This window comes from Bacillus rossius, chromosome 1 (assembly GCF_032445375.1).
Source record: "Bacillus rossius redtenbacheri isolate Brsri chromosome 1, Brsri_v3, whole genome shotgun sequence".
Lineage (NCBI taxonomy): Eukaryota > Metazoa > Arthropoda > Insecta > Phasmatodea > Bacillidae > Bacillus > Bacillus rossius.
In genome coordinates this window covers 368,637,643-368,649,231 of record NC_086330.1, presented here as the reverse complement: position 1 = coordinate 368,649,231, position 11,589 = coordinate 368,637,643, and the positions used below count along the sequence as shown (strand labels likewise).

Sequence of the window (11,589 nt, the reverse complement as noted above, 5' to 3'; positions counted from 1 at the left end):
AACACATATTGCAATAAAATGCATTAAATTAAGCTGTTTTATCCAACATTTTAAAAATTTTTTTGTCCCTAAATTGTAATTGTGTTGAATTAGGACTTTCGAGATATTTGCTAAAATTTCCAAAATTAGTTAATACTAAATGAAGAATACATGTATAAATATGCATTAAATCTAAACTGTTATTTTCAATCACCTCTAAGAAGATTTTTTTTTGGTTCTGTGTATAGTAATTTTTATTTAAAATAACACATTTGGAAATAATTGATAAAACTACCTAAAGAGGTTTAACATTAGTAAAGGACCACATATTTGCAATATCCACTTTAAACAATTCTGTTCCTAGTAGAGCGATTTTATTGAAAAAAAAATTATCTAAATAATTTTAACAATAATAAAGAAACGCAAATATGAGATAATACGCATTTTTTAAACTGTGACTTATCAGCTTATTTTGTTTTTAATAAAGTTATTTTAATTTAAAAATACCAATAGATTATGCATGTCTAAAAGCCATAAAAATAATTCTAACACTAATAAGGGACCACCTATGGAAAATATTACGCATTAACTCTAAACTATTATCTATAACCCCCTTTAAACTTTTTCGTTTCTTGTATAGCGATTATAACATGTTATTTATTAATTCACTTGAACCAATTAAGTTGTACAAATATTTTTAGCAAACATAACATTTATAATTTATGATATAAATCACATAATATTTTGACCACTGAACAGGTTTTTTTTTTTTTTTTTTTTTGCAATATTACGCGTAATTTCAAAACAGTTATTTATCAACCCTTCAAAATTTTTGTCATTTTATAAAGATTTTCATTGAGATTAAAATTATTGAGATTAAATTAATTAAATAAGTTAAAAACTAATCAGGGACCACAATAGGCGCAATATTTCACATCTGACCTCGCAATATCACTAATTTAGATCTGAGATGATTCCAGTTTGTGTCTGTATCTCTGTAAAATAATACATAAATAAAACTTGAATAAATAATCGCATCCATATTTCTGATTATAGTCTTAAAACAATATCTTTAAAAACACTCGGTGGTGGCCATGACATCACAGAATGCACTCTTACAGTAGTGGACATTACAGGGACTCAGCTTTACTTGTTACCCCTCTCGTGGATCAACAAGAAATAGTTTTTGAACTTAGAACAAGATTTAAGGAAGCAAGCAAATTTATTCACAATAGTGTCAAACATAAACGGCACACTAAATAAATGACATCATTCCACATGTTTTCTTGTTATTTATTAATAACTTGAAGGATACTTCAATAACAGAGCTGCTCTCGACATCAGCTTACGACTGTTAACAAGACCTGAAGAAACAAACGATGATATTAATGTGGTCAGCCATATATACTAAAAACATACAATTTATTTTTTGCCTCTGAATTTGGCCACTCGTTCCTAGACATTAATGTTTTATAAGAACTCTATAAACATTTTAACGAACTACAGAAAATTTATAAACTTCAAGAGGGCTTCTCTGCATGTATACAATTTAACTATCTGCCACCTTCAGTTACAAAATGTAGATTATAAATAAAGGGCTAACCACCAAAATGTATGACTACTAGACCAAAAACTTTAAATTCAGACTTTAAATTTCGCTCTATTGTTTATATTCTGGTTGAGGACGGTTCGTCCCAATGTATGCCCATTCGACAACTAGGGCCTTTATTCATTACTCGCCTTAAGGTAAACGCAGTTCCCGATGTGGAGATGCAGCAAGTTGACTATTGTCTCCTCTTGCCCGCCGAGTGAGACCCTCCTTTCCCGTGGTACTCCATATGGACTGAACTGGAGGCGGATGCTGACTGAGCTTCACCACGAAGCCCAGAGACGACTCCACACTCACGATGAGGATTTTCTGCGAACCTGCACTTGTAAGCTCTAAGTACATGCTACTCGTTGCTGCCTTGGACATACTCGTGTCTAATACTTCCAGTTTTTACCACGATGACAGTTATTAACACTGTCTCTTTGATTTCTCTCGGGAAGACCCAACAACATGTTTACTCATTTACATGTGATTTCGGTGTCTGTCTATACACACACTCCACATCCCACATCACTGTATTTGACCAACAAGCATCTTTCTTCAAGCTTCGAACTGTGTTACTTATACTGTCTTGAGCTCACTCAGTTCTCCAACTCGTTCCCCCTCACTTGCTAGACGAGTAATCACTTACAGTTGTCGGAGAGTTGATAAAAACTGGGTACTCTACTCCCCAAGTACTCGCGGATATGAGTGAGATTTCGGTAAATTACTCCCTGAGCGAGTTCACTATTCGTGGAGCCAGTTACTTTCTTACTGGTCTTCGAAGTTCACCGTTGGCTTGTAGCCTCTCATGTTAAACACTCGAGGGGAACAAGGAGTAGTAATGGAACAGAGTGTGGCGAAATGTCATCTAAAGCTATTACAACTGTATGGTAACAACACATTTATTATTGATTATACATGAAATTATTAATTACAACTTCATTAATGACAAAACGTAAACAGTTGATATTTGCGGCGTGGCTCTGATTCAAAAGTCTGCGAACAGAAACGTTTAAGAATTATTGCAACATGAGACATGTGAATGCAGCTTAACAAATCCACTTCACAATTGCCCATGCTCTCATACTTGGCACGCCGCTCGGCGCTGTGTACACCGTCAAAAGAAAAGCTAAGTTACAAACAATTAACGTACATAAATTCCCAGAGTGCAAATGAAAATAACTAACAAAACCCCTCGACTTATGGAATATTATTGACCTCTGTCAATGAACAAGTTAGCAAACATCATTAACTAAAATACTACTATTTATACACAAGATGACTAATACATAAAGCATGTTTTTACGAGGGTACGCAGACCTCTAATAATTAATATAACAGGTCGTGGACTTCGATTACTCTTGTCGACACATATTTCTGCGGGCAAGTTCTTATTAGTCGATGCAGGGGTTACCATTGACTATCTCCCCAAACTATCATAGCGGGAGAAACGCTCGTCGGTGTGGGCACTGGCATTATTCTTCACGTGTCACTGCCGGGTTTCGCACCTAAGTGTTGTATGTCCAGTCAGTTGTCAAGTCTTTCATCGGGACTCACAAGCTCACACCGCCGTCTCCAAGCCTTGCCTCTGTCACCACTGCCCCTCTTCTCACTCTAAGTTTTCTACCCACTCGGTCTATAAGTGTCTACGACGAAAAAGTACTTTACCAAGTGGTAGCTTCTTCCAACGGGCAGCGTGACGGCAGACCGGCGAGACGTGTTGACGGTGTAGCTTCCTTCGGCAGGAAAGGCCAGCAGGGCCTCCGGCTGGTGTCGCTGGTGGTCGCGACGAGTCTCCTCCTTCAGCGCAAAATGGGCCCCCTTTTATACTCTGCGAACTGCTAGTGTCAAACATGGCAGATTGTTCTCGGTCGGGGCAACCGGAACCGGCGCCTTCGGCGATGTCCGGTTGGCAGCCCGCCAAAACGAGCTTCCCCGAGGGCTCCCGAGCGGCTCCGATCGTCATGCGTGCAGCGCGCGAACACTTGGCTTTTGCTGGTTGCATCGGCGCGCGGTTAGGCGCCGCGCGACATATCTTGATGTGCGTATGCGGAGCACACGCAACAGGCTGCTTCCTCTGGTCATGATCCAAGTCAATTCCCGAAAAATTCAGAAATGTCTCTTAACCACATCGAGGCTATTTCCGCACTTGTAGACTACGATGGTCTCGGGAAACATGATGTCTTCTATCGGGCGGTGGTCAAGGAAGCCGTGGCATAGTGGTCTTCGGGCGGTGTGACACACTCTGGTAGCGAGAGTGGAGTACTCTGCCTGATGGAGTCCCGAATGGGGTATATACAGTCGCTTGGCTCCAACGAGCTTCGCTAACTAGAACCGCCCTGAAGAGTAATTCGTAGTCTGGCTAGTCTACTCCATTCCGGCCATGTGTGAAGACCTGCTGTCAACTTCTAGCCACACATGATGATGTGAAATAAGTCAGAGTGGTTTATCCCTTGCGAAAAGACAACTGGCAATTTTACAATCACAGATGTATGAAGATTGATCTACCATCAGGTGTAAATTGCTGACTAAACAGGAGGGGCAGGGATAAAGTTATAGCTTAGTGACAACTTATACCTATAACATGCTTACACATATAACACATGACCGTGTCAGGAGAGACTTTAGTATCAGGAAGTTGGCTGTTATACCTAGTTGGTTCACATGTTCGGGACACATCTCTCGCTTACACATGTACAGGACTAAGAAAACAGGATAGATTGTGACGTCGTACCTCCTCTTTATTAAACAAAAAACCCAGGTCACAGTCCTGTCCGCGGCGCAACACTCCAGCCCTGGCCCTGGTAGTGCCACCACTCGTCACCAGATGGCAGTTGTAAATATAAAGAGACAATATATTATAGTTATGTTATATATGTTATTATTGTAAATATTTAGGTAGAATATTAAGTGTATATTGTAAGTATGTTTTGTAGACGTGTAAATAATATTGTAAAATGCAAAAGATCAAATATGTAAAACTTTAACACAAATGGTTCTAGAAGAAACTGTATAAATTGTGCGGGCTAACAAGCCTAGACAGCTCTTCTCTCCCAGCCAATCTGGCAGTATAAATATCATAATCTCTCCTCTCCGAGCCAATCTGGGAGAAGAAACACCAATGTAAGCTCTCCTCTCCCAGCCAATCTGGGAGAATAAATACCTTAGCAAGCTCTCCTCTCCCAGCCAATCTGGGAGAATAAATACCTTAGCAAGCTCTCCTCTCTCCCAGCCAATATGGGAGAATAAATATTGACACAGGCAAAAGTGGTATTATCGGCTTGCCTTCCTCATTTTCCTTTCCTCAGCTAGCGACTCTTAGTGAGACTGCGGGCTTCCTTCTCTCTCTCTCTCTCTCATTCTACCTCTCTCTGCCCACCCATCCGCTATCGACTCTTCGTGAGACCGCGGGCATCCCTCTCTTCTACACCCAATCTTCCTGCTAGCTACTCCTTGTCAGCACGTCCTTGGTCAGCTGCACTGGGCCGAACGGTCCACTCCCACCTCAGAGTGTGAGGCTGCTCTACCAAAGAGCTGGCGCCAGGCAAACAACACAACAACTGAACGACCGAGCGACGTCCACCCCATCTCCACAGCTTCACCAGAGACGAGGCCGCGATAATTGAATACGTCGGAAAATAATACTCACAGTTAAGTGGCAATGTAACTGGTCCTTTATTATGGCACTGGACACTCAGCAGCGTTGCTACAACTAGGGCAGTACCACATAACCATATTCCAGTTGACACAGGTCGATCTCCACAGAGGGTGGGAATATGTGGTGAACATTGCTCAGTGGTTGATATGTTCTGGTTTGCCCGGCATCAGCTCTCAGAGAGCAGCCTCCCTAGGGAAGTGGATTGTGGACCGTTCGGCTACTGTGACCACTGAATATGTGACAGCATCGGAAGAGACTCCAGTATTGGGAAATGGGCTGCTATACCTAGTTGGTTAATGTATTCTGGCCATATCTCTCTCAAACACATGAGAAGGACAGCATAGATTTTACATGTCAGAAAATATTACTCACAGTTCATTAGCAATGTTACTAGTCCATTTTTGTAGCACATGAACTCGGCAGCCCTGCTAAAACATCAACACACAACACTACACAGAGGAATTTGGAACTAAATTGGCACTGACTTGCAGTCCGAAATATAAAGGGTTTCGCATGTGACTTTGCCCAATACTTAATTAAAAATATTCTCGAGTCAGACAACCCTACACACACAAAGCCTGCCTGTGTGTAGAATGGTGCAAGGTGCAGAAAATACTGAAGAAAGGGGATTAGGTTCCCACTCAAATAACCCACTGTGATGCACGGTGAACTCGGTTAAGAAATGTTACTTTAAGAAAAAATAAAACTATTGCTATTAAATATCTCTGAGGAATCAAAGATGCTGTAACTCTACGTGACAGTGTCAGACCCAAATGGTGTCCCCAGCTGGACTGCCTGGAGGAACCACAAGGGTGCCCCATTCTAAGGAAGCAGAGTTGGCATCAACAACACAAGCAATTTTAAATATAAAAAGTCAGTCTTTCTTGGCATACACAATAAAATGCACACATTTAACAATGTGATTTATATGGCGTCCATCTTGCTGATTACTGTCAAAACACAATATGGCAGCGGCTGACCAGAACATCAGAGGCGCGTTCTGACAGGGGAACCCTTATTTTCACAGACGAGAGAGCCAAACTTTCGATCGTGCATCTTCGTTTTTTTTTTTTTTCATTGTAATTAAATATGGCGATGTTGATAATGATACTTATGGTCAATTAGGTTAGGTTAGCTACATTATAAATACTTTAAAACATTGTGGATGGTTGATTTGGTTAGGATAGCTACATTAAAGATACGGAAAAAAAGCATGAACTTCGGGGAACTTCGGGTTTTGGCTCTCTCGTCTGTGAAAAGATGGCTTCCCGTTCTGACAGTATCTAACAGTATAGCCAAGATTGGGAACTGGCCTTAAATAAAGGCCAAATAGTTAGATGTCCAATAAATTAGAATTTGCATTAAATTTTAGTATTTATATTTTCTTTTGACTTTATTTGGCAGTTAAATTTTGGCATTGAAACTACAATTTAATGCATAAATAATATTAACTTGAAAGCTACAATTGCAAAATACCAAAATAAGTCTTCTTTACGATCAATACCTAAGTTGGCTTCACTCCATACCGTTCCATTTATTATCATTCTCTAAGCTGCTGGCTGTAAAGAAACTGTGTTCTGATTGGCTGTTCAGGTTTCTGCTATGAGAATACCTCTGGCGTCACGACGTCTGCCGTATGGGTTGACGTGATCGACGCACGTGTGATTTTTTTTGTACATATTCTTTGAGATTTGTATGTGGACGTGTGCGGTTTGAGAGGATAGGATGGCGTCTGATGTGTGTGAGAAAGTGCTGCAGTATTTAGACAAAACACCTTCCGTAAGCACGGTAGATTTAGCGAATTATATCAAAGAGGACCATCAGACAGTTGTCGGTGCTGTGAAAAGTCTTCAGTCGTTGGGTGATGTAAGTATGGTGTTTTATAACCTAACTGACTTTTCGTTAAAATTTCGAATTTGTGTTTCTGTGACGATAAAATGCCATTTTGCGCCACTGATTGCTGGGTGACAGTTCAGCATGTGTGTGGAAGGGTCAGGAGAGAAGGGAGGTGAAGTGGTGTCACTGTGGGCAGATCTAGGATGGGGGTGTTATGTGCCCAAGAGGTGAAGAAAGAGAGTGGGACACCGGGTCTGCTAGGAAGAGAGCCAAAGGGAGTAGGCAGGTCTGTGAAAGTAAAGTTATGTATGACAAATCTCAGGCCGATCCTGGAATAAACAGGTGGGCAGAGAGATAGATGGTGTAGACGAGGGAGGGGAGGCCCACAGGCCATCATTGATGGTAAGGAACCTGGGGTGGAGCACGCTTCAGGAGAAGTATGGATGGAAAAGCAGCATGCCCCAGGTGCCGTTTTAAAGGGAGTGCAGGTTGGGCCGATAGATATTTCGTAGAATACAAAAAGTGTGAAATTAAAAGCAGGTTAGGAAAAAATAATCATAAAATATCTATAATGCACATTAATATTATTCTACATGCCGTAGTTTGAAAATAACTTAATTTGTTTTTATTCTGTTCCATGTTCCTTTTTGCAGCTCATAACTGCAGAGCCCCAATCCTGGAAGGTATGGGAACTCACGGACGAAGGGAGACTCGTAGCAGACAAAGGAAGTTACGAGTTTCACGTCTTCAGTGCGATACCACCTGACAGCGGCATCCCACAGGAAGAGCTCATGGTAATGCGTAATATTTATAATTGACTAGAGTAGCAATTTTCCAGTGAATTAAAAAAAAATGGTATTTTTGGTTACTACATGTCCTGATAGACACAGTTAAGTATTTTTAATGTTACTAACCTAACCAACTGTTCTCACCAATTGACAAAATTTTAAATGTTACTAAAGGCCCTGTCTGTCACTGAAAAATTTTCGCTTCCAACACCTTCCAATATGTTGTGTTACATAAAGTTGGAGGCTTATGACGTCACTGAAACACTGAAAACGTCACTAGTGCAGCCATTTTTGTTTGACAAGTTGGATGTCTCGAGTTTCCATAAAATATTTTTTATATAGGATGGGTTCAGAAATATATTGTGATGTGGATGCAGTTGGCCAGTCAAAATCATGCCTTGCGAAAATAAAAATGCCATCCTTTTCCGTCACCTTCTTTAAATTGGCGAATAGCACAAAGACAATTGAAGAGGTTATAAAAGTTAAATAACTAAAGTAATGTTAATATGAATGTCATATGCCAAAATATTTTATGTATAAAGATGAAATTATGTTTCTATAACTTTAAAAAAATCAGTGATAATTAATTTCACTATATAACGAGTATTATTGTGATTTAATTTTATGGATTTTGAAAAAAATGTTAAAAATATACAAATATAATAAGTTTAAAAAATTCCATCCAGCAATGTTATATTTCAAAATTGAGATAAAAAAGGTCTGAGATAGCTCAGACCCAAAATAAATTTTGATAGTGCGACATGTATTTCAGGTTATCTGTCCAAATATATTTGATGGAGAACATTGGAAGCCATTTTCTGTACAATACTACCCCTCCAACTCTGTTGTCAAATATATTGGAGTCAAATATTTGACAGTATGGCAAGTCTTTAACCAAACCAATTGTTCTAACAATTTAACAAGCAGCTGTGTTAGGAAGTAGAGCAAAAATGATGTTGGTAATTTTATATAGAAATATTCCTGGTTATTATCTAAAGCCCAAAAGCTAAACAAATATGAATTTTACAAATTTTTATTTTATTTGGATAAGTAAGTTTATGTGCTTCTGATATTTTAAAATAAAATTTTGATTGATAAATAAATTTGGCTTGAGTATAAAAATATATTGGTTACATTATAAAAATATGCCTTAAAAGAATCAGTTATTTTTAAAATATTTTTGCTGGGATCAAATATTAAGCAGTCATTTTTTTCAGGAATCGTGCCTATATGGCGTATAAAAGCACAGTGACAACTTTTCATTAAAATAGTCTATTCCAAAACTTTGCAGATTTTTGTTTGTTTGTAAGCAAGACTTTTAAGATGTCGACTGGGTAACAATTTTTTTTCCCCTTTTTGTTTGTTAGATTTTAAAATGAGTGCAGATTGTAACCAAACCTTTTTTCATTTATTTTTAGTTCATTGTATAAAATTTTGTGTAATATTTACTCACACTGCTGTAGTGTATTTTAGTGTGTCCAGCATCAGGGAAAACAGTGAGCCTGGAATATTTAGGATATGATGAATTTTTTTAAAAAAAAAAATCAGAGGCAATGGGGAAATGTATTTTATGTCAGGAAAATTAAATGAACTGATTAGACAAAGGTTCAGTCTGTATCGCTAACGTGTTTAGTGTGCCGAGCATGTTGTATTTGCGTTCAGTCTTTGTTGAAATGCTGGCGTGCTGAGTATTTTACGGCGTGTGAGAATTCTGGTTGTGATGGTGTTTGACGTGCATTTTAAGAAGAAGAAAAACATATTTGGTGCATAGTAGTTTTACTGGCTCTTTGTTACTGTGTAAACAGTTTGTATTATGACATTGAAGAATCAGTATTATACTTATGTTTTTATTGCGGTAATATTAGGAAGTAACGCAGATATTTATTTTTCATTGCTTTATTTATTTTTCTTAACATTTTCTCAATTGTTCTTGATGTAATAAACTGCAGGTGACAAGTAATTTTGTTAGGTCTGGTCTGTAATGCATAATTTATCCCGTTTATGGGTATTTTTTTAACAATAATAACAAAAATAAAAAAATAACAAAAAATTGGTTGTCTGTAAAGTCGGTATACGGACGATAGTTTAACGTGACAACGTCATAACAAAACATTGATGAAATGATTGCGTACTTTTATGAATAAAATTGAATCATTTTTATTGAATTATCACTATTTTGCATGGATACAAAGGAGGAGTGAAATGAAATCTACAATTTAATTGATAAATTTATTTTCATTTTAACTCATTAATTCAAATATGTTTGTTACTTTAACGGAGAGATTATTTTAACTATAACTTTTGTACACGTTTGCTATTTAACTTCTTCCAATCCGTGTTATTCTGTTAAGAGATAGGACGATGATAGGAAAAGTAAGGAAACGAGCGGGAGTGTTTCAAGTTTAATGTCCTCGAAAAAGTCAAACCGATGGTTGTTCCAATCAAGCGGAAGAGAGATAGATGCGGCGCAAGCGTACAATGAGCATAACTTGACACGGCGTGATGGGACAATGTGCGTAATGGGACACTTTTTCGTGCGTGCAGCCGGCGTTCATTGATTTATTAGACGTTGTCACGTCAAAACTGTAAAGAAATTGGTTTGAGTCGGAGGAGTATCAGGATGGTTGTGGTGTTTTCTCAGAGGACGGTGGACAACTTCAAGGTGGGCTTCAGCAAGGCCATGTCGTCTGGCTGGGTGCGAGTGGACAAGACAGGCGGCCGCCCCGTCGTGCTGCGCAAGGTGGACGCTGCCGAGGACTCCGTGGGCCAGGACCTGCGGCACATCCGCGACGGCCTGGGGGGCCAGGTCGCCGAGAACTTCAAGCAGGAGTACAAGAGGAGGAGGCTGCTGCAGCAGACGTCAGTGGATATCTCTCTCTCTCTCTCTCTCTCCCTCTCTCTCTCTCTCTCTCCCCCCCCCCCTTCTCCCTCATGCCTCATTCCATGTCCCTCTTCGTGTCTTACCCGAGCCCCTTTTTCCATTCAGTAAAGAACCCTATCCTGTGGGTAAGGTTATGGATCACCTTCGTGGCAATGTGTTAATGGGTTTCACTTTAGAATCTCTCGAACTTTGCCACTCGTACCTACTATCCACACACGTCGTCAAGTTTGAGTTTGCAATAACAACTTAACTTTCCTACGTGCCCTATACGGGGCTAGTGCTCCTTATAGAACCCGATCCTGTGAGTAAAGTGATGCATCATTGTTTTTTTACCTCGTGTGTAGTGAAGCGTGACTCCGGAAAGTCACAACTGTAAAAACGTACAGTAAGGTCACAAATACGTAGTTTTTTTTTCATGTTACTCAAAACATGTAGATAAAACATTCCAGTCACAATTACCGTAGTAAATTGACTTTTTTTTAAACATTGATATGATGATTTAATGAGGGTGTCTGCACTACTGCACATTTGGAATTGGGGAGGGGGATTACATAATAGTTTTTTTTTTGCTTAAGAGGTAAGTATGAAATCAGTTGAAAATTTTTGATGGCTTAGTTTATTCTTTTCAAGCAGTGATTGAAAGAATATATATATCTGTGTGTGTGTTAGTGTTTCTAAAAAAAAAAAAAAGGGGGAGTGGAAGGGACTGAAGAAACCTTACCCTTGGAAAACATATTGCCAACATCCATCACTTAAACCCTATATACATAAATCCAGGTGTGACCGTGCCGAGGACCGAGTGAGGTTGCACGTTGTGAAGCACTGGGCTCTCGTTCCAGGGAACCAGAGTTGAATT

At 39.1% G+C, this 11,589-nt stretch overlaps 1 protein-coding gene across 1 annotated transcript in view; it reads left to right on the top strand.

Annotated features, from left to right (window-relative positions):
• The first annotated feature begins 6,811 nt into the window (after window positions 1-6,811).
• The window catches only part of LOC134528412 (phenylalanine--tRNA ligase alpha subunit), a 49,715-nt gene continuing 44,937 nt past the window's right edge, over window positions 6,812-11,589 (top strand). The window contains exons 1-3 of the mRNA XM_063362011.1: window positions 6,812-7,094; window positions 7,718-7,858; window positions 10,494-10,711. Coding sequence (XP_063218081.1) covers window positions 6,954-7,094; window positions 7,718-7,858; window positions 10,494-10,711 — 500 coding nt within the window. The 5' untranslated portion in view covers window positions 6,812-6,953. The remainder of the gene's footprint in view (window positions 7,095-7,717; window positions 7,859-10,493; window positions 10,712-11,589) is intronic.